Source organism: Terrapene carolina, unplaced genomic scaffold (genome assembly GCF_002925995.2).
Source record: "Terrapene carolina triunguis isolate 2854851 unplaced genomic scaffold, T_m_triunguis-2.0 Scaffold33392, whole genome shotgun sequence".
NCBI classification, from domain to species: domain Eukaryota; kingdom Metazoa; phylum Chordata; order Testudines; family Emydidae; genus Terrapene; species Terrapene triunguis.
The window spans coordinates 1853011-1877088 of record NW_020697743.1 but is presented as its reverse complement, the minus strand read 5'-3'; the positions used below and the strand labels follow the sequence as shown (position 1 = coordinate 1877088).

General features: G+C 42.8%; 1 protein-coding gene across 1 annotated transcript in view; it reads left to right on the top strand.

The window, feature by feature from the left end:
• The window catches only part of LOC113409451 (dynein heavy chain 6, axonemal-like), a 184948-nt gene extending 161907 nt beyond the window's left edge, over nt 1–23041 (top strand). The window contains exons 66-74 of the mRNA XM_026663373.1: nt 2267–2387; nt 5570–5691; nt 8017–8146; nt 8836–8963; nt 10394–10579; nt 18896–18968; nt 20570–20721; nt 21129–21351; nt 22938–23041. Of these exons, the coding sequence (XP_026519158.1) occupies nt 2267–2387; nt 5570–5691; nt 8017–8146; nt 8836–8963; nt 10394–10579; nt 18896–18968; nt 20570–20721; nt 21129–21351; nt 22938–23041 (1239 nt within the window). The remainder of the gene's footprint in view (nt 1–2266; nt 2388–5569; nt 5692–8016; nt 8147–8835; nt 8964–10393; nt 10580–18895; nt 18969–20569; nt 20722–21128; nt 21352–22937) is intronic.
• The last annotated feature ends 1037 nt before the right edge of the window (nt 23042–24078 follow it).

Sequence of the window (24078 nt, the reverse complement as noted above, 5' to 3'; positions counted from 1 at the left end):
TATGCTCCAATACTTCTGTTAGTCTTAAAGGTGCCACAGGACCCTCTGTTGCTTTTTACAGATTCAGACTAACACGGCTACCCCTCTGATAGGTTAATTAGGCACATGATATGCAGCTACCCAGTTTACATAGACTCATAGAACTAGAAGGGACCTCGAGAGGTCATCTGATCCAGTCCCCTGCCTCATGGCAGGACTAAGTATTATCTAGGCCATCCCTGAGAGCTGTTTGTCCAACCTGCTCTTAAAAATCTCCAATGATGGAGATTCCACAGCCTCCTTTGGCAATTTATTCCAGTGCTCAACCACCCTGACAGGAAGTTTTTCCTAATGTCCAACCTAAACCTCCCTTACTGCAACTTAAGCCCATTGTTTTTCTTAACCTCTGAGGATAGGACAAGAAGCAATTTTTCTTCCTCCTCCTTGTAACAAACTTTTACATACTTGAAAACTGTTATCATGTTCCCTCTCAGTCTTCTCTTTTCCAGACTAAACAAACCCAATTTTTTCAATCTTCCCTCCATAGGTCATGTTTTCCAGACCTTTAATCATTTTTGTTGCTCTTCTCGGGACTCTCTCCAATTTGTCCATATCCTTCCTGAAATGTGGTGCCCAGAACTGGTCACAATACTTCAGTTGAGGCCTAATCAGCATGGAGTAGAGTGGAAGAATTACTTCCCGCGTCTTGCTTACAACACTCCGCTAATACATCCCAGAAGGGGATTTGCTTTTTTTGCAACAGCGTTACACTGTTGACTATTATTTAGCTTGTGATCCACTATGACCCCCAGATCCTTTTCCGCAGTACTCCTTCCTAGGCAGTCATTTCCCGTTTTGTATGTGCGCAACTGATTGTTCCTTCCTAAGTGGAGTAGTTTGCATTTGTCCTTATTGAATTTCATCCTATTTACTTCAGACCATTTCTCCAGTTTGTCCAGGTCATTTTGAATTTTAATCCTGTCCTCCAAAGCACTTGCAACCCCTCCCAGGTTGGTATCATCCACAAACTTTGTAAGTGTACTCTGTATGCCATTATCTAAATCACTGATGAAGATATTGAACAGAAATGGACCCAGAACCGATCCCTGCGGGACCCCACTCGTTATGTCCTTCCAGCATGACTGTGAACCACTGATAACTACTCTCTGGGAATGGTTTTCCAACCAGTTTTGTACCCACCTTATAGTAGCTCCATCTAGGTTGAATTTTCCTAGTTGTTTATGAGAAGGTCACGCGAGACAGTATTAAAAGCTTTACTAAAGTCAAAATATACCACGTCTACTGCTTCCCGCCTATCCACAAGGCTTGTTACCCTATCAAAGAAAGCTATCAGGTTGGTTTGACACAATTTGTTTTTGACAAATCCATGCTGACTGTTACTTATCACCTTATTATCTTCTAGATGTATGCAAATTGATTGCTTAATTATTTGCTCCATTATCTTTCCAGGTACAGAAGTTAAACTGACTGGTTTTTAATTCCTTGGGGTGTCCTTATTTCCCTTTTTATAGATGGGCACTATATTTGCCCTTTTCCAGTCTTCTGGAATCTCTCTTGTCTTCTATGACTTTTCAAAGATAATCGCTAATGGCTCAGATATCTCCTCAGTCAGCTCCTTGAGTATTCTAGGATGCATTTTATCAGGCCCTGGTGACTTGAAGATATCTAATTTGTCCAAGTAATTTTTAACTTGTTCTTTCCCTGTTTTAGCCTCTTCTGATCCTACCTCATTTTCACTGGCATTCACTATGTTAGACATCCAATCACCACCAACCTTCTTGGTGAAAACCAAAACAAAGAAGTCATTAAGCACCTCTTTGATTTCCACATTTTCTGTTATTATTTCTCTCCCCTCCGTTGAGTAACGGGCCTACCCTGTCCTTGGTGTTCCTCTTGCTTCTAATGTATTTGTAGAATCTTTTCTTGTTACCCTTTATATCTCTAGCCAGTTTACATATACAGCTGCAGTAATTACATGCTCAAATTAGGCACATAATTGTGTGCGCAACTTGTTTGAAAATCTGATATTTTTTTATTAGTTGACTTAGATGTATTGCAGTGTCAGATTTTATTAGTTATCACTTTAATGATTTTTAAAAAATCTTTCTGACAGTTAAACACTCTTATTTCCATGAAAGTGACGCACAAAAATCATGCTGTCCTGGATTCTAGAGAAGATGAAAGTTAAAATTTTAAAAAGTAAAAGCTTTTTTATATGTGAATTGATATATGAAATTGTAATCTGTAAAACTCAAACACTGTTGCAGGTGAAATTACTTACGGAGGGCGAGTTACAGACACCTGGGATCAGAGATGCCTGCGTACAGTCTTAAAGAGGTTTTTTGCTCCTGAAACATTAGAATATGATTACAAATATTCCGAGTCAGGTAAATACAATTAGAATTATAGAGGATTTCCATTTAGGTTAATGCAAACTATGTTTGTCCCATTTTTTTTATGATTTTGTGTGTTTAATTCTGTATTTGTGTTTTAGAAAAATTCTGGTCTTTCTGTGATGAATCTTGCATCAGTCAATGGGGTCTGGTTCACTCTGTGTGTCTAAGAACTGGATAACAAGCTTAGTTAATGTCTTCCTAGTTTTTTATTGAGAAAAATGTCTCTTGCCCCACAGAGGACATTATTGGTAGTGTATCTCCTTCCATTCCCACAGACAGAAGTCTCTGACTCAGAAGTGCAGTTTCCAAAAAGAAGCTTTTGGCCCAAATTTTGCAGTATTTGAGAAGAACCTTGAGCTCTGTTGTGGACTTTCTAAGATTTTCAGGGACTCCGTAGAATGTGGTTCTTCTCTGAAAAGTCACTATGTAAAATATTACCTTCTTACTCTGAGCCTTGCACCTGATTCTCTTCTCATACTATTTTTACACTAGAGTAGTCCCTGACTTCCATGGAGTTACTCATGATTTACTCCAGCATAAGTGAAAGGAAAATTAGTCCCACAATATGTATAAAGAGTTATATCTGCCGAATTTAGTGACAAAACTATTTTTGCTTGTGTTTTATACTTCCGTTAGCACTGCTGAGCCAACACAATTAATGGTAATAATTGTCCGTGCTTCTAACTTCTAGATCTTAGAACACATTGCAAAGATGAATAAACATTATCTCCATTTTACAGATGGGGAAACCAAAGCACAGAGAGGTCAAGGGTGAGATTTTCAAAAGTGCTCAGTCCACTCAGTTCCCATGGTTTTCAAAAGGGCTCATCTTAATCTAAACACTTAATCTAAAACTAATCTGGCACCCCAAATAGGAACTCATAAGTGGCTCATGGTCACATAGTGAGCCAATGGCAGCATTGGAAATAGTACCCAAGTCTACTGACTTTCCTGTCTAGTGCATATTTAGTGGATGATGCTACCTCCCGTAAGAAAGAGAGAACTGGATTGTATCTAATCCTTCTTGCACATCAACAGACTTGTTTGCTAAAATCCAATAAATTACAGTTGAGCAAACCCATTGAAGACAATAGGGTTTCCCAGGTGTCATCAAGGGCATAATCTAAAGAAAAAGTGTTCGTGCGTGTGTAATTGAGGGCAGAATTTGGCCTGCAGAACCTTTATCCTAGGTAATGGTGCATGAGAATCTATCTTGACTTGCATATTCCAGGGTGAATGGCAGGAATGGCAGATTAGAAAAAAGACATTTTTTTACTTGTGAACTGAGCATATCTGATCTGGAAATGCCAGAGAGATGACAAGCCTAGAACCCCACTGTTATTTTTACAGAGCCACTTCTCTGATTAGAGCTGTACTTTAAAGTCCTTACCAAAACTGGCCCAGGGCTAAAAGTTTAGCACAACCAGGAAGATTCCAGTATTGCTGCAGGGTTTATAACTCCCAATGAGTCCTTGTATCCCGCTGAGGGTGCTAAATCTTTTTACTCTGGCCATCTTCAGGGAGAAGGGAAGCTCTCTTGCTTCCCATTAAATATTGAAAACCTGCGTAGCACCATGCTCAACAGGTGTTTGAGGTGGATCCCACTGCTACAAGCACTGCACATTGTCAGCATTCTCGGCCTGAAATGTGGCCAGAGCGTCAAACGAAGAGTTGACCAGAGGGACATTTCTCACTAATTTGGGAGCATTTTATACCCCCTTTGCGCTGTTGCAAATGACTACACGAGGCCCAGTGCAATGGAACATCAAGCCCATGGAGTTTGAATCTCTCCTTCTTGAGCTGGGCTACTCCTAAGATTCCTTTTTTCAGGACTGCTCCGCTCACCCCCTCCCCAGAAAGGCTTTTCTACCTCCCTTGTTATCAGTGTGAGGCAGTGAACCACCTGTCTCAGTGACTCACCAGAACCCACATCACCATTTCTCTGCAGGAACAACTGGGAGCAGTTTTTCAGACGTGCTGCCACCCATTACAAATCGATCTATTTTTGGTACTTGTATGTCACCCATCATTGTAGCCTCTGAGTGCCTGGCAATCATTAATGTACCTATCTTCCCAGAATCCCTGGGAGGTAGGGCAATGCTATGATTCCCATTGTACAGATAGGGAACAGAGGTACCCAGAGGGTAAGTGACTTGCCCAAGGTCACATAGCAACTCTGTGGTGGAGCAAGGACTTGGACCCAAATCTCCAAAGTCTAAGGCTAGTGCCCTGACCACTGGACCCTCCTTCTGCTCTATCCTACATACGCAACTTCAATGCCTTTAATGTCATTTATTCATGTCCCTTTATATGTATTTCCCTGGAAGAACAGGGGGAGCGGAGGAGAGAATTTAATTTCAGTTTGCTGAATATCCATCACAGGCCAGTGACAGATTGCACTTACTTCAGTCCAGCACTTATCATCTCAGCCACACCAGTCTTTCCTCCTTCCAGGCCTGGTAGTTATGCTGTTAACAGATGGCAATTAATTATGAGTCGTTAACCCTAGTTGTGTAAGTTGCTGAGTAGCTAGAAGCCTCCAAAGAGGAAAAGAACTGTAATGACCCACCAGAGAGTTGGAAGGCCAGTCAGGAACTAACCTGGGGCTCACTATACCTGTGTGAGTTGCCACTTGTCAGGTTTTTAGCTCAGCAGTCAAGCCTGTGAAAGCCATTTGATTCTTTTTATTTTAAATAAAGTTTGTTCTGTCTATGCGATATAACAAGCAATATCCCATATCCTGCTCAAGTTTTTACATTGTTTCCTTAGGCAACAAATATCCAGTTGTTTTTCTGTTCCAGAATATAACCCATTTGCTTCAAAAGTTCTAGTTCCTGTGAAATGCTAAGACACGCTAATGCAAAACATGAAAATGTGAGATTTTTGGCCCTACCTTTGTAAAATTCTGCTTCTAACAATTTTAGAGTGTCAGAATCTGGTATATGCCTGTCACTCATCATGAAAAATGTTACCATCCAAATGTATTTTAAAGCATATTCATATTGATGTTTTGTTGTTTATGCGGTGAATTCCTTTACTTCTTTGGATGTGCTTTCAATAATTTAAGTTTTTCCCTAATAATATATACATTTTGACATTTCCATACATTTTTGCTCATTTATTTCACAATAAAACATTTTAATATGGAGTCTGTATGTGCATTTGTGTAACAGGTATATATTTTGCCCCTATGGCTGATAGTTTGCAAGATTATAAAGACTATATTGAAAATTTTCCTTTGATCGACGACCCAGAAATATTTGGAATGCATGAGAACGCCAATTTGGCTTTCCAGGTTTGTAGGCTTTTCTTAAATACATGTTCTAAATTAATTATATTAAACGAATTATACTTTGTAGTTTAAAGGGAGAATTTGATCTAATAATTATAGTTTGTTAAGCAGAAATAACAAGCAAGAATTGCTAGGGAATCCACCTCTACTCATTAGATTTATTTTTTCCCATATGTAACTCCCAAATATGTTCTTTAACCTGTTTCCAGTCAAGCTGCGTTTTTATGAAGTGCACCATGATTTATGCTGGACAGTTGTTTATTGACATTGATTCTATCCTTAGATTTACACAAATCAGCCTCTTCTTATAATTCTGGATTAGACTGATGAGAGATGTGAAGGAATACTGACAACCTGTTCAGAACACATACATTAATATTTATTAAAACATATGCATTTTCCCTGGAGGGACTCAAACAATCTTCCAGAATCCTTAAATCCACCCTCATAGTAGTCTAGGAAAAACAGCATTACACACATACAAACACTCATTAAAAATAGTTAGATAATGTGGTTGAGATTTTGAAAACAGACTAGGGGATTTAGAGACAGATCATAGAATACCTTGGTTGGAAGGGACCTCAGGAGATCATCTAGTCCAACCGCCTGCTCAAAGCAGGATCAATCCCCAAACAGATTTTTGCCCCAGATCCTTAAATGGCCCCCTCAAGGATTGAACTCACAACCCTGGGTTTAGCAGGCCAATGCTCAAACCACTGAGCTATCCTTCCCCTGAGCTGGGTGGGACTCAAGTGATCTGGGTTCAGTTTCTGGCTTCACCAAAGAATTGGTGGCCTTAGGCAAGTCAGTTAATCTCCGTGTGTCTTTGTTCCCTATCTGTAAAATGGGGATAGTGATACTTCCTTTCTCCCACCCTTAGAATTATCTATTTAATTTGAGAGCTCTCCAGGAGAGAGACTGTCTCTTGTGATGTGCATGTACAGCACCTAGCACAATAGGGCTTTGATCTTGATGGGTAACTCCAAGGTGCTACTATAACATAATGATCTTTCATTAATTTAGTGGAAGTTAAGTGTCTAAGTCCCCTAGACCAGCAGTTCTCAAAGCCAGTCTGCCGCTTGTTCAGGGAAAGACCCTGGTGGGCCGGGCCGGTTTGTTTATCTGCCACGTCCGCAGGTTGGGCCGATGGTGGCTCCCACTGGCCACGGTTTGCCGCTCCAGGCCAACGGGGGCTGCGGGAAGGGTGGCCAGAACGTCCCTCAACCCGCGCCGCTTCCCGCAGCCCCCATTGGCCTGGAACGGCGAACGGCAGCCAGTGGGAGCCGCGATCGGCCGCACCTGCTGACGCGCCAGGTAAACAAAAGGGCCCGGCCTGCCAGGGGCTTTCCCTGAACAAGTGGCGGACCAGCTTTGAGAACCACTGGCCTAGACTGCTTTGAAAATCTCAACTACACACTCTCTCTTTCACACACAATACACCACTGAAAAGCAATATCTTTTGTCTGTCATAAGCACTGAATTAGAAAAACATCCACTTTTGCTTGTAGTATAATATTAATTCTAAAAACTAGACTAATGTCGCAATAAGCTTACGGCATAGCACTATAAAAGCAAAAGACTGTCATACCACCTAAAAAAACAGAAGATAAACTACACATTATTTAATAAACTTTGGTCCTAGGGGTTTGAAGCAGGGATTTTATAACTTCCAATAGTAAGATAATTAAAAACATTAAAATTTTAACTCAACGCCCTTAGTTTTATAGTCTCATTCAGTATATACTGCAGTAAGTTTAATGAACTAAGTTAGAAACGTACTGAGAAAAAATGCCTATTTCACACTTCTTTCTGTAGAAAGCAGTAAAAATTGTTACTTTTAGATAGGTCAATGGGGAAAATAAAAAATCTTTTTTATCTAATTTTAAATGTTTATACTGAATTCAAGCAGCATCAAAGGTCTGGAATTCAGTGCAGTGGAATGGATGCATTTTATAAGAGATGGAGGTTGAGAAAAAATTATTCCCATGTTTTCCAGCTTTTTTTCATATATATATATATATATATATATATATATATATATGACTCAAAATAACATAGTGATCATGGGGACTTATTTCTTATGGTAACAATAGCTGGTCAAAAAAGCCACCTAAAAACAGAGCAAAGTCCTATTTACAGATTTCAATTACATTTTCAAGTAAATTCAAGAATGAAAATATCGTGAACAAATTATAAAATTTTCCTTGGAAGAAATTGGTTCTGAATATAAACACCTAAAAAAAAGAGAGAGAGATTAAAATATTTAAGTAATAACTTGTGATGGCAAATTTTTAAAGGTTCACTGCTTTTCTGTTTTTCTCTTTGCAGCGTAAAGAGACTAGCACTTTAATCACGACAATACTTGAGGTTCAGCCAAGATCAACTGCACAAGGATCAGGAAAAAGCAATGATGAAATTGTTCAAGAGCTTGCTAGCACTATCTTGACAAAACTGTCTGGTAGGATAGTTTTGTTAATGGGGTTTTGCCAATATTACTGCATATATATATAATGGTATTTGGGAAAATATGTTTGTTTGTTTGTTGATGAAGGACCTTTTGCATATATAGGAAAACTGTTATCACTGGAGCTGTCAGGGTTCCTTCCCCACTTCTGTGGTGGCAGGGAACAGTGGGGGTCCTCCTCTCCCACAGTGGTGACTGGGGAGCTGCGGGGTTCCCCCTGCCCTTCCACGTCAGTGGCAGGGAGCTGCCGGGGTCCCCCTGCCCCGCGGCGGTGGGCGGGGAGCTGCCGGGGTCCCCCTGCCATTGGCAGCGGAGGTACCCTGCTGCTCCCAGCCACCAGGGCTGAAGTCACAGATTCTGTGTCTTCCGCGACCTCCGTGCCATAACCGTAGCCTTATCCATCGCTCATTCTCCCTGTGTGAGGGAAGGTGGGCATGGGGGAGGCGACTCCAGACCCGAGGCTGCTGTAGCAAAGCTACTCCAAAAACTTGGATGGGAGCAAGCAGGGGGGTTATTTCCCACCAGTCCCTGAGGAGCTTCCCAGCAGCGGTGAGCTTGGAGACAGCTCATCAGGAAGGAAACTGGCAGTTTTCCGATTGAGGGATAACGTTATTTCTCTCCTCCTTCCCTCGCAGTAGAGACACCAGATCTTTCTGAGTGATAAACAAGGGCTTCTATTGCAGGAAAACTGGATATAGACACTGCTTCAGAAAGCCTTTTTGTCAAGGATGACAAAGGACGTGTGGACTCTTTAACTACTGTACTTGGACAAGAAGTGGATCGGTTCAACAATCTGCTCGACTTGTTAAGAGTATGACACTCAATTGAATCATTTTACATTGGGTGGCAGTGTTACCGGAAGCACTATAGCTAGATTGTACCCCTGCCCTGTGCTCTGTCGGGGTGTAAGGGCTCCCCTTTGTGGTGCAGTGCATCTTAACGGTTACCCACAATCACAACTCCTGCAGGGGCCCTTACTGAGATGTTCCTCCCACGGCAGGTGAGGGAGCAGGCAGAGCTGGCTGGCTGCCAGGGGACGAGTATGCTACACCCCTTAAAGGGGAGTAGTAAATTACTCCCGTCCTCCCTAGTGAAAGTGACTAGACGTGGCTGTGTATAGAGTCATAGTGTTTAAGGCCAGAAGTGACCACTAGCTCATCATGGCTGACCTCCTGCATATCACAGGCCATCAACAACTGAAATGAGACCAAAGTATGTCAGCCCACAGGAGACTAGGCTGTTATGTGCCACAAGCAGCAAAGAGGAGGGACCAAGGTGTATATAACAAATAATCTAGCCCTAAATAGCTGGTTCCATTATGGTGTGGGATCACCTGTTTAAATGTTTGCAACCATTGCATACGTGTCCACTTGGTAGTTTTGCTAGGTGGATTTCATCATTAACATCTCGAGAAATTATTTAAACTCCTTACCTAAGAAGGGCCGCACAGATTGTTATGGGTGCAAGGGATTATGCTTACTCTTGCTGTCAAAACGTTGTAGAAGAGAGTATTCTTTAAACAGTACTAATGTTGGGTGGAAAAACGTTTGACCAGAGTACAAGGTTCAGGCTAGTGGTTTGTGACCGTAAATCATATGAAAATCCACAATCCGATTATGTGGGGAGGGAGGCATACAGTGCCAAAAGTCACTGTATACATTAATTTGATCAAAATATCCTTTATTTTTGCAGTAAAACCTATCTAAAATTATTTAAACACATTCCAGCCAGTTAAAATAACCATCTCTAGTGCCTGTTGCTTCTATTCCTTGGGAGCCAGAGTCCAGGAAGGTGGGTAGAGAGAGATACTGTATCTTCTTCTGCACTGCTTTCCTGCCTCTGACAGTTCTGTAAACTCAGTGACTTTTTCCCTAATCCCAGAGAAAACACAGAATCTGAGACCCACCCACAGGGGCCTTGTGCAGGCCACTATATCCAATGAGGAGACTTCTTGTTCTCTCATTGGCCAACTCTGACTGGGATGTGAGAATGGTCACGGCTCTGCAGGAGGTGGTCATGATCAGGCACTTAGCTTCCCAGATTTTAACTTGGCAGTTCTCAGTGTACTGTGAAATTGGTTCAAATGTTTATTAGCATGTCCACACATCTGCATTTAAAAGCCATGAATGTTATTTTAGATGAAGTTCATGGGATCCACAATTCCCATAACAGCCATTGCAAAAATGCAGCCTCAGTAAAGGTATTTATGGTTTGGTACATTATAACATTTTTATTTTTCAGAGCTCTTTAGAAACCCTCAACAAAGCTATTGCTGGTTTTGTGGTGATGTCGGAAGAGATGGAGAAAGTATACAACAGTTTTCTTAACAACCAAGTTCCCACACTCTGGGCCAATGCAGCATACCCTTCTCTGAAGCCATTAGGAGGATGGGTAAAAGACCTTGTACTAAGGACAACCTTTGTAGATGTAAGTAAATTGCCTTATGATGAGGTGGTGTGCTAGGTCCTTGCTCAAGGACTGAATTTGGTCATTCCAGAAGCTTGAAAGAGAAGCTTGGCCCAAAACCACCGTACCCAAACTTCCCACCTAATCCTCTCCCCAGAATTTTAAAATCAAACCTGTACAACATATAGCGCTCTCGGAAATCCTGGATAAAGGGGCAAGAGGTAACCCAGATCCAAATAGTGGCCTTATCCATTTCTGGAGACATGGTTTCAATCTGCCTTCAGTCACAAATGCCATTGTGCTTCATAGGAAAGGCATAATGCCATCAGGGCACTGGGCGGGGCGCACTGGGGAGCTGCTCTTGCTACTCTCTTAAAAAGGAGCTACTTGCACTCCCCACAACTCAGCTATCTCAGCATTTTCCTGTGTGCCAGGGTGGGTGAGATCATGCCCCATCTGGGACTGGTAGCCATGCCAGTCATGGTAGGTTTTCCTTTCTCCTTCCCCTTCAGTAAGACATGTACTGATATTTATTAACCGTTTCCCGATCTCCACCATAAGTTTGTTGCTGTTACTAGTACCGGCATGGACTCACTGGTACTGCAGGCACTGTCATTGCCTTTAGGCTCCCTCACAGCCCTTAGCTTTCCCTTCCCACAACTCCTTCCACCTTCAAAGTCCCATTTTCGAAGTCTCTTCAGAGGTGAGCAGTGGGCCGTGGGAGGATTACATGATGGATCTTCAAAAGGTTTGGCTAGGAATTGGACAAGCGGTTGAGATTGTGGTTGCTTCGCAGACCTAACCTCTGGAGTTTTTCCTTTTGAGATGTGCTCCTCCCTGCCCTTAATGTAGAAATATCACTTTTTCCACTTCAGTTTTCACCATGCTCCTTGTAGCGTGCCTGTCAAGGCTGTATCCCCACTTTGAACCTTAGGGTACAAATGTAGGGGCCTGCATGAAAACTTCTAAGCTTATCTACCAGCTTAGCTTTGGTCCGCTGCCACCATTACAAGAATTCCCTCCCTGGGAAGCCTTGAGAAACCTTTCACCAATTTCCTGGTGAACACAGATCCAAACCCCCTTGGATCTTAAAACAAGGAGAAATTAACCATCCCCCCTCCTTCCTCCCACCCTCCTTTCACCAACTCCTGGTGAATACAGATCCAAACCCCCTTGGATCTTAAAACAAGGAGAAATCAATCTGGTTCTTAAAAAAGAAGGCTTTTAATTAAAGAAAAAGGTAAAAATCATCTTTGTAAAATCAGTATGGAAAATAGCTTTACAGGGTAATCAAACTTAAAGAGCTCAGAGGACCCCCCTCTGTCTTAGGTTTAAAGTACAGCAAAACAAAGATAAACACTCTGGTAAAAGGTACATTTACAAGTTGAGAAAACAAAGTAAATCTAAGACGCCTTGCCTGTCTTTTTACTTACAAGTTTGAAATAGGAGAGACTTGTTTAGAAAGATGGGGAGAACCTGGATTGATGTCTGGTCCCTCTCAGTCCCAAGAGCAAACCACCCCTTAAAACAAAGAGCACACACAAAAGCCTTTCCCCCCCCAAGATTTGAAAGTATCTTGCCCCCTTATTGGTCCTTCGGGTCAGGTGTCAGCCAGGTTACCCGAGCCTCTTAACCCTTTACAGGTAAAAGGATTTGGAGTCTCTGTACACAGAGAGCTGTCACCCTTCCCTTTATAGTTATGACACGCCCCCCAAATCACAGATAGTGTTGGACGTTCGGTTCCACACTGGCTGTGATTTCTTCCTGGAGTTCTAGGAGAAAACAGAGTTAATAAGACACATGTATTTTTAGACATACTACTGATTATATAAAAACTAACAATATGTTTTATTCCAAGAACAATTGTTAACCAGTTAACTTTGGGAAACTTTTCCGGGAGAGTGCATCAGCCACTTTGTTAGAAGCTCCCGAAATGTGTTGTATTTTAAAATCAAAATCTTGGAGAGCTAAACTCCACCGAAGAAGTTTTTTGTTATTTTCCTTGGCGGTATGAAGCCACTGTAGCGCAGCATGGTCTGTTTGTAGTTGGAAACGCCGTCCCCAAACATATGGGCGTAGCTTTTCCAGCGCGTACACAATGGCGTAGCATTCCTTTTTGCTGATTGACCAGTGGCTTTTCCTCTCAGACAGTTTTTTGCTGAGAAACACGACAGGATGGAATTCTTGATCCGGTCCTTCCTGCATTAAAACTGCTCCCACGCCTCGCTCGGACGCATCTGTGGTTACTAGGAACGGTTTGTTAAAGTCTGGGGCCCTTAGCACAGGGTCAGACATGAGTGTTGCCTTAAGCTGGTTAAAGGCCTTTTGACACTTATCAGTCCACTGAACTGCATTTGGCTGTTTCTTTCTGGTTAGGTCTGTTAGCGGGGCGGCGATTTGGCTGTAGTGTGGTACAAATCGCCTATAATATCCGGCCAAGCCTAAGAAGGATTGGACCTGTTTCTTTGACTTTGGAACCGGCCACTTTTGGATAGCATCCACTTTGGCCTGTAGGGGATTTATAGTTCCTTGACCCACCTGGTGCCCCAGGTACGTCACTCTGTTTTGGCCTATTTGACACTTTTTAGCCTTAACAGTTAGTCCTGCCTGTCGGATGCGCTCGAAGACTTTTCCCAGGTGCTCCAGGTGTTCTGTCCATGAATCAGAAAAAATGGCCACATCATCGAGGTAGGCAACTGCAGATTCTCCCAATCCCGCTAAGAGACCATCTACAAGTCTTTGGAAGGTGGCGGGTGCATTTCGCAACCCGAAAGGGAGTACATTGAATTCATACACCCCTGCCTGGGTGACGAAGGCGGACCTTTCCTTAGCGGGTTCATCTAGTGGTACTTGCCAGTACCCCTTGGTTAAGTCTAAAGTAGAGATGAATTGGGCATGTCCCAATTTCTCCAATAGCTCATCTGTGCGTGGCATTGGATAGTTGTCAGGACGAGTTACAGCATTTAGCTTACGGTAGTCCACGCAAAAGCGGATTTCCCCATCTGGTTTGGGAACTAGAACCACTGGAGATGCCCATGCACTGGTAGAGGGGCGGATTATACCCATCTGTAGCATGTCCTGGATCTCCCTTTGTATAGCAGTTTGGGCATGAGGTGACTCCCGGTAGGGTGGGGTTCTAATTGGGTGAGCATTACCTGTGTCAATGGAGTGGTATGCCCGTTCGGTCCGTCCTGGAGTGGCTGAGAAAATCGGTGCAAAGCTTGTGCACAGCTCCTTGATCTGCTGTCGCTGCAGACGTCCCAGGGTCGTGGAGAGGTTCACCTCTTCCACGCCACCATTCCTTTTTCCTTCGTAGTAGACACCTGCAGGCCACTCCGCGTCATCTGTTTCCTGGGCTGTAAACTGGCAAATGTTTAATTCTCTGGAATAAAAGGGCTTAAGAGAATTAACATGGTATACCTTAGCTTTATGTTGGAGGTGGGGGAGGCTATGAGATAGTTAACAGCTCCTAGGCGCTTCTGGACCGTGAATGGTCCTTCCCACGACGCTTTCATTTTATGGGCCTGGAGCGCCTTTAAGACCATGACTTGGTCTCCTACTTTGAAGGACCGTTCTCTGGAATGTTTATCATACCAGGCCTTTTGCTCTTCCTGAGCATCCTTTAGGTTTTCTTTAGCAAGGGCTAAAGAGTGTCGGAGGGTGTTTTGTAGGTTGCTTACAAAGTCTAGAATGTTAGTTCCTGGAGAAGGCGTAAACCCCTCCCATTGCTGCTTCACCAACTGTAATGGCCCCTTAACCTCGCGGCCATACACAAGTTCAAATGGTGAAAACCCTAAACTGGGATGTGGTACAGCCCTGTAGGCAAAAAGCAACTGCTGCAACACTAGGTCCCAATCATTGGAGTGTTCATTTACGAATTTACGTATCATGGCCCCCAAAGTTCCATTAAACCTCTCCACCAGACCATTGGTTTGATGGTGATGAGGGGTGGCAACCAAGTGATTCACCCCATGAGCTTCCCACAGGTTTTTCATGTTCCCTGCCAGGAAATTAGTTCCCGAATCTGTAAGGATGTCGGAGGGCCAACCTACCCTGGCAAAAATGTCTGCTAATGCCTGGCACACACTTTTAGCCTTGGTGTTGCTTAAGGGTACAGCTTCCGGCCATCGGGTAGCAAAATCCATGAAAGTCAGTACGTACTGCTTTCCTCTGGGTGTCTTCTTTGGGAAAGGACCCAGAATATCCACAGCTACTCGCTGAAATGGGACCTCAATTATGGGTAGTGGCTGGAGAGGGGCTTTAACCTGGTCTTGGGGCTTTCCCACTCGTTGGCACACCTCACAAGACCGGACATAATTAGCAACGTCCTTGCCCATTCCCTCCCAGTGGAAGGACTTCCCCAACCGATCTTTGGTTCTGTTCACCCCAGAATGGCCACTGGGATGATCATGGGCTAAGCTCAAGAGCTTTACCCGATACTTAGTGGGAACTACCAACTGTCTTTGAGGATGCCAGTCTTCCTGATGCCCACCAGAAAGAGTCTCCTTGTATAAAAGTCCTTTTTCTACAACAAACCGGGATCGGTTAGAAGAGCTGAGAGGCGGTGGGGGGCTCCGCGCCGCCGCCCAAGCTTTCTGAAGGCTGTCATCTGCTTCCTGCTCGGCCTGGAACTGTTCCCTTGATGCTGGAGACATCAGTTCCTCCTTGGACTGTGGACTGGGGCTTGGTCCCTCTGGAAGCGATGCAGGTGCTGGGGCTGTTTCCATTGACTGTGAACCGCTGTCCGCTGGTGCACTAGGTGGTATTTCAGGCTCTGGCTGAGCCTCTTGGGTAGGGTTATCTGCTGCTTCCGCCAGTTCAGGCTCGCTGGTGCCCTCTGGCATTGGAGTTGTAGACGGGTTTGCAAGCGCTGGACTCAGTGCTGGCAATGGTTCTGGTGCTGGTTGCGTTGCCAGTTCCGGTTCTGGGACTGGCTTTGACTGGGTCTCTGGGATTGGATCCACTACGGCTGTTGCAGTCGTTGGCAGGGGATCCGGTTCCACCACCTGTGTTTGGGTCTCCGGTAACACGACGGGGCTCTGGTGGACGGCTCAGGAACAGGGATGGGGGTGAAAGCTTGCTTAGCCTGGCTGCGGGTGACTATTCCCACCCTCTTGGCTAGCTTCACATGGTTGGCCAAGTCTTCCCCCAGCAGCATGGGGATGGGATAATTGTCATAGACTGCAAAAGTCCACTTTCCTGACCAGCCCTTGTACTGGACATGTAACTGGGCTGTAGGCAAGGTTACAGACTGTGACACGAAGGGTTGAATTGTCACTGTAGCCTCCGGGTTGATGAGTTTGGGGTCCACTAGGGATTGGTGGATAGTTGACACTTGTGCCCCAGTGTCCCTCCAAGCGATAACCTTCTTTCCGCCCACTCTCAAGGTTTCCCTTCGCTCCGAGGGTATGAGAGAGGCATCTGGGTCTGGGGATCTTTGGTGTGACTGGGGTGTAATGAACTGTAATCGGTTGGGGTTCTTGGGGCAGTGAGCCTTTATATGCCCCAGTTCATTACATTTAAAACATCGCCCTGCTAAGGTATCACCGGGGCGATGTTGGTTGGTGGAGACTGGTGGGGTGGGGTGAGAAGGCGTCTGGGGTTTCCCTTGGGAGGTGGGTGGGGCCTTGGGTTGTCCCCGGTGATAAGGTTTTGTTTCGGCTTGTCCCTTCTGATATTCGCTCCAACTGCTACTAGCTTTTTTCTTTTCTGTTACCTCCACCCATTTGGCTCCAATCTTCCCCGCCTCGGTTACAGTTTTGGGCTTCCTATCTAGGATGTACCTTTCTATTTCCTCAGGAACACCCTCTAAAAACTGCTCCATTTTTACTAGGGAAAGCAGATCTTCCAGAGATTTAACATTTGCTCCTGATACCCAGGCATCACAATTTTTGTCAATGTGGTAGGCATGCCGGGTAAATGACACATCTGGTTTCCACCTTAGGGCTCTGAACCGCCGACGGGCATGCTCGGGTGTTAGCCCCATTCTGAGTCTGGCCTTGTTTTTAAAAAGTTCATAACTGTTCATGTGTTCCTTAGGCATTTCAGCCGCCACCTCTGCTAAGGGTCCACTGAGCTGCGGTCTCAGCTCTACCATGTACTGGGGTGGAGGGATGCTGTATCCAAGGCAGGCCCTTTCAAAATTTTCTAAGAAGGCCTCAGTATCATCGCCTGCCTTGTAGGTAGGGAATTTCCTGGGATGGGAAGTGGTACCTGGAGAGGAGTTGTTAGGATGGTCTGATGCACCCTGCCTAGTCCTTGCTGCTTCCAGTTCCATCTCTTTTTCTTTCAGCTCCATCTCTCTTTTATGGGCCTCCTGTTTGGCTTTTTCTTCTCTTTCATGGGCCTCCTGTTTGGCTTTTTCTTCTCTTTTATGGGCCTCCTCTTCAGCTTCTTTCTCGAGTTTTTTAATTTCAAGCAGTCTTTGATGTTTTCTTTCATTTTCTTCTGCTTCTAGTCTGGCCAGTTCTATTTTGTTAGCTACTTCTTTGGTAGTCATTTTCCTGTTTTCTTGTGCTGGGTCACACCCTCTGCAATTGACTGAAACTGGGATGTACTTAGCTCTGGCTGCTGCTGAGTTAACAGAGACTTTCTAACAAGCTACTCCCGAGGATGTAAAAAGAAAAAAAAAACAATTCAGCCTGTAAATTACCTTTACCAGTTCAAAGTTTGCTCACTGATTGAACCCTTCTCTTAACAAAGCCCCTTATTAAAAAAACTTAACACCTCTGCCTTCAGGCAAGGAGAGATAAGATATGCATCTGCCTTCAGCTCTGCTTTCCAAGCAGCTAGAAGGAAAAAAAAATCTCTTACTGGCTTTTGGGTTAAAACGATCTCCACCGCTGTGCCACCATGTCAAGGCTGTATCCGCACTTTGAACCTTAGGGTACAAATGTAGGGGCCTGCATGAAAACTTCTAAGCTTATCTACCAGCTTAGCTTTGGTCCGCTGCCACCATTACAAGAATTCCCTCCCTGGGAAGCCTTGAGAAACCTTTCACCAATTTCCTGGTGAACACAGATCCAAACCCCCTTGGATCTTAAAACAAGGAGAAATTAACCATCCCCCCTCCTTCCTCCCACCCTCCTTTCACCAACTCCTGGTGAATACAGATCCAAACCCCCTTGGATCTTAAAACAAGGAGAAATCAATCTGGTTCTTAAAAAAGAAGGCTTTTAATTAAAGAAAAAGGTAAAAATCATCTTTGTAAAATCAGTATGGAAAATAGCTTTACAGGGTAATCAAACTTAAAGAGCTCAGAGGACCCCCCTCTGTCTTAGGTTTAAAGTACAGCAAAACAAAGATAAACACTCTGGTAAAAGGTACATTTACAAGTTGAGAAAACAAAGTAAATCTAAGACGCCTTGCCTGTCTTTTTACTTACAAGTTTGAAATAGGAGAGACTTGTTTAGAAAGATGGGGAGAACCTGGATTGATGTCTGGTCCCTCTCAGTCCCAAGAGCGAACCACCCCTTAAAACAAAGAGCACACACAAAAGCCTTTCCCCCCCCAAGATTTGAAAGTATCTTGCCCCCTTATTGGTCCTTCGGGTCAGGTGTCAGCCAGGTTACCCGAGCCTCTTAACCCTTTACAGGTAAAAGGATTTGGAGTCTCTGTACACAGAGAGCTGTTACCCTTCCCTTTATAGTTATGACAGTGCCCATGCCAAGTAGGATGTAACATGCCTATTGGCCGTGTTCTGTATGGCAGCCTGGCATTCTGTAATTACCACTTTGGGAGCTTTGAGATCTGGATCCAAATTTTGTGGCTTAGGCTTATCTCTGATTCGACTGCAAAGTCAAGGGGTGTTAGGATCAGGGGACTTGGGGCAACCTGTTATGGAGATACATTGGTCACTGTTAAAACCTTGCCATTTTACCCTAGATAAGCAGATGTGGTTAACTCAGTGTTTGCAGTGTTCCCTATATTTCTCTGTGTTTGCCACAGGGAATATCTAAGAAACAGTACAAATACTATGATACATTATTTATTTCTTAAGGCAGTTTGACAAGATTTTAATGATAACCACTGTAGGAGCCAGCTGTAGCATGCATACTTTATAAGTGTAAAGTAAAATGGACATGTCTGTTACATAAGATCTTTTTTCCTGTACCATAATGAATTATAAAATTAACCGTACATGGTTTGAATCTTGTGGAGTGGGGTTCTGATCTTGGGACCAAACTCAACTCTGCTGTATGTGGGTGCAGTTGAAGTCAATGAGGTTGTGCCAACTTACAGCAAGTTGAATTTGGCCCTTAATGTAATGAGAATGTGCAGTAAAATAGGAAATGTGAAGCTTCATAAATAACATCCACTAAAATGTTCTGGTTTTAGTCCTGGCTCAGAAGGGGTCAACCGAAGTCGTTCTGGATCTCTGGTTTCTTTTTTCCACAAGGATTCCTGACAGGTAAAAAAAAAGTCAATAAAAGTAATGTACATGCGTAAAAGCTTGTCTTTCCTGTTGCCTGCTCTACAAAACAAAATGTGCCAGGACACAAAGTTGCCAAGTCCGGGGTGCTCCGAAGCCCTGCATATGTTTTCCAGGACTTTCGGGGCTTTCTTCTTTGCACATAGCTGAAAATGGCGTGGGTTTTGAGCAAACAATAGCTCTTTTGGGCTGCCATCTGCTGAGCTCTAATCAGGATTGCCAGTCCTTGTGGTACACCCTCCCTAGTGAGACATGCAGAGTGTCCTGTGCCCCACCCCACCAAAGAAGAAGAGAAATAGAGAGAATTTCCTACAGCCCAATAACTCTCACTAAAAGCAAGTGGAGCCTTTGTATGAGAAATAGAAGCAGAAGAGTGTGCAGCCCTTTCTGGCTCTGTCCTTTCGCTTTTACACCTAGACAGAGAAGCTGGGGGGGATGGTCTTTCCAAGCCTTAGCCCTGCAAGAACAGTACGTATAGGAGGAAAGCCTTTGCTAATTCTCCCCTCACTGAAGCAGAAACCAAAGATTGGAGACAGCATCACTCAACCTGATTCTTTTCCTCCCCTGAAAGAGAGAGGTCTCATAGCCCTGTCTGCAGCCGAATCCCAGAAAGCTGAAAGACTAGTATAGTATTTCACTGGAATACAAGTAAAGAAAGAAAGTACATGTAAATGAACACAGTTTGATTTGTTTTAGACAGACTGTTTTCAAGTAGGCAAAGAAAGCATCCAGATCGTTGTTACACACTATAAATAGTTATTACTGAGAGCTCTGCTTCCTTGATTGCAGAGTAGAGTTAATAATTGCAATACTTAGATTATAAAACTCCCACTCGTCTGTCACTAAGATATAGGGCTCCATGTGTCTGTGCGCAAGTTTGTATGTTTCCAACATTTTTTCATGCACTAGTCATAGCTAAAGGAGTGTTCTGTTAGCTTGCAGTTTTCCAGTTCGGGTGCAGAGAAAGGCCGAGTGAAAATTGGAATTTCCATCCCATGGGAAATTCAGATGTTTCAACATTTGTTTTCATCACAAACCAGGATGAAAAGTTAAAATATCATTGTCACAGAACAAGATGTTCCAAAAAATTTCTATGCAGCTATGGCAAAACATTCCAGTACTCCCAAAGCTACAACCTCATGAGGTGATGTGGCATGATAGGGAAATACAGTTTAATCTTGAACTGACTCAAAATGTTTCAGGTCAATTCAACAAACCAAAAATATTTAGATTCAGGCTGAATTGACCCAAAATGACATCATTTGTTTAGATTTTCCAAATGGAAATTTGAAAAGTTTCAGCAAAATGAAAATATTCCTATAGAAAATTTCAGTTTTGCAGAAACTGCATTTTCCACCAAATAGTGATTTGGATGGAAAATTCCCAACCGTCTCTAATGGATAGCAAGATGGTAGCTTTTAGCATTTTTATTCTCAGTGATAAACATGCAGGCAGCTCTGTTGCATGGGTGAAATGTCTTGTTCCCATTTACAGTTGGTCAATTGAGCTTTCTTGACTGCACACTCCAAATGACCCCTCTGCCAATTTTATTTAAAAAATACTTTTTTTCAATCTGCCAGGCACTCTTCAAAATCATGCTCGGAAATATAACTTACCAATAGATGAGCTTAGTTTCAGCTATAATGTCATCCCTGTTTATCGAGATCAAGCACAAGTTACAGAAGCATTAAAAGTGTGCCAATTTGGACAAGAATTACCTATGGATATGCAGGTATTTTGGAGTTTATTATCAATACTGAAGTAAAAATAAAAATCCTTCATATCCTCTCTTTTGAGCAAAAATTGACATTGACTCTGCATAAACTGAGATTAATACTACTGTTCAATAACACACAAAACTTTGAACGTCAGAACTTTATGTTGTGTTTTCCTTAGAGTGGGTTGAAAAATGTTGAAAATTTGTGTAAAAAAAATTTCATCCAAAATTTGAAAATTAGATAATTTTCAGGCAGCTGTAGTGGTAGAGTTTTCTAGTACATGTCCTGTCCTCTTCCCCCAGGAAGCTAGAACTTCTTATGGTGATGTGAACGTGTCATTCAACTTTGATCATTCAGTTAATTTTTGTTTGTTCATAAATTTGGGAGATTTTGCTTTCTTGTCACCGGCTGTTTATTTCAGTTACCCTCTCCAGAAGATGGTGTATTGGTACATGGTATGTTCATGGATGCCAGTCGTTGGGATGATGAAGAGATGGTTATAGAAGATGCCTTACCTAGGCAAATGAATCCAATGTTGCCAGTGGTGCATTTTGAGCCCCATCGAAATTATGAACCAAATCCATCTTTGTATCAATCACCACTTTATAAAACTGGAGCCAGAGCTGGGACACTCTCCACCACAGGTAACCGTTTCTTTAAAATCATAGTTCTTATCCAAATCAGAAGTGTATAATGTGGAGATTCTGAATGGGGAGTACTCAGACATTAACTTTGTCTGAACTTTTAAATGAAAGTCATGCCCATAAGTCATTTAAAAAGGAATTTTCCCAAGTTTGCAATAAGAGCTCAAATTTGGCCTGTGGCCTCTTTGTCAAAACAATTCCACCTTTCCGTATGTTATTTACTTGCTGTGTAATAATCTAAGAAGACTGAGAAGGAAGAGAGACACGGGTCCTGCGGGAATGGCTGAGAGCTATTGAGGCTTTCCTGGTTCCGAGGGAATGCTCTCAGGTTAAGCCTTAGAGAAAGACAAGCAAGCATGTGGTCTGTTTATTGTTTTCATCTCTGTTTTCTCTGAAATGCTTTTGTTCTAAATAAATAATACTTAGCTTTTTGATAAAGCCGTTGCAATCTGGAGTTATTAATGCAATAGTATAACTCCGTGCAAAAAAATAACTTTCTCCAAATACAAGTAGATTTTATTAGCTCCACACTGCTAGGTTTCAGCTTCAGATGCGAGATTCAGAAGCTGACTAGTCAGCTAAAAGAATTTAGTAATATCAGGAGTTACAGAGGTCACGTGAAATAAGTGTGCCTTCTGGAAACCACAACCACTGACGTGCACGTGCAACTCTTTCACAGTTTCCCCTTAGAACATTGCCTGATTTTCCTTCTTATTGTTTGTGTCTTCCGTTTACAGTCTGATTTTATTACAATGGTCACTCTTAAAAAACTGTGAGTTTCCTAAATAAAATTGCCTTCGTATTTTCAAAAAAATCCCTAGGTATTCGCAATAGCAAATTGTAAATATGCCCAAATAAATTTGTTAGTCTCTAAGGTGCCACAAGTACTCCTCATAACCATATCTGTTTGTGAAAGGCAAAACTCACATTTTGAATGGAGACTACTGAAGTCCTGATAAAATTAATGGAGTAAATTCCTCCAAATGTATGTAGATATTGCAATTAAGATAACAAAAATAATACTTAAAAACCACAGCAATCCATGGGGCCATGTTGAGGTTGCTGTGTTTTGATGAAATCGACATTTCTTTATATTTGAGAAAACAAATGGGACAGATTCTGATATGCTTACATTGAATAGCACCTTACCTGAAATCAGTGGGACCACTTGTGGAGTAGGTGCTACTCAGCGTGAGTAAGGATATCAGAATCTGCTCAGTGTACTTGCTTATTACATGGATAGAGTAAGATTTCTGATGCCCTTGACTATTCATTTATTTGTTTTTAAGTGCTTAGGTTTTGTAAATGATCTTATAGGTAAGTACCCTGTTGGCATTTAGCAATTTTGAAAGTAATCAGTTTGCTTGTGAAATTATATAATACTTTGCCTGATAGTATGTGACACTGCCCACTGATATCTGATGAGAGATGTATTGTAATGCAGTAGGCATGGGATGTTGTAGCAACCTTGGTTCTGAATGTGCTGGTTGTGGGGGTTAAATTCTCCGCCATAATGTGGCGTTGACATACTGATTTGCATTGCTTAGGTAAATGGTAACAGTTTTTCTCTTTGCTTTTTTAACTAGGTCATTCTACCAATTTTGTGGTAACAGTCTTATTACCCTCCAAAAGACCAAGTGACTACTGGATATCGAAAGGATCGGCCTTGCTCTGCCAGCTGAATGAGTAAGCAGGGTGCCGTTACAATCCAGCAGGAGTATGTGTAAATCACATTCACGATGTAGACCAGCAGAATGGTTTTACCATTATCACAATCCTAGACTCCTGACAGTATAATAATACTGACTACTAATCTATAATTTAGTTTTTCATTTGTATTAGATTTTATAAAATAAAATGTTGCCTGATATTCATTTTCCATTGTTATTTTTAGGCTAGTTCTTATCTTCTTACTGCTTCTAAGATTTATGCACCACTGCTCCAGTTAAAAATACTCTTCCACAGTAGCTGCATGTTTCATGTAAAGAAACATGCTTTGCATTGGGATGCTAAGTTACTATGACTGCTGTGCTTTACTTTCAGCTTTTAGGCCTTGTTTTCTGTCTCTGGAGATTGCTTATGATGACAAAAGGCTTTAAGCAAAAATATTAAGAGTCCTTGAGTGACTGATTCTAAAGGTCATTCACTGTCCTGCCTGCTATATTTTAGCCATAAAAGCTGCAGAAAGAAATGGGTATCTAACCATTTTAGAAATACTCCGTCTCCATCACTGAAGCAACTGGGTACCTCACAAGGATTAAGAGTCCATTACAATTATAACTATACGCCTTTCAACTTAGTCTCAGTAGCAGGGCCCACTGGTCACTAACACCAAGCCCCGGTCCACGTTATTTCTGCAAATTAGCCAAAGGCTTATACAAGACAAACCGCTCTAGCACTGTGTCCTGCAGCTCACCACGCTCAAGCGCCAAAGGAGCAGTAGCGAAAGGCACTGAGAACTTCATGGTGCTGGCTTGGGAACGTTCAGAAAATTCAGCTCTGGAGCATACGATGGAACAGTAGGATCTCTCAGAAAACTGACTCAGAGATTACTTAGAGCTTTATACGGTATAGGTCATGGTCAACACCTTGAACTACACCTAAAAGTGCAACTAGTCCAGTCATGGAGCACTGCTGTTATAGCAGATAGAAGATCTTCTTACACAAGTCAAACCACTGTCATCAGCACTAGTGGCAACTTCTGGATGCTTCTCCAGCACAGTCCCA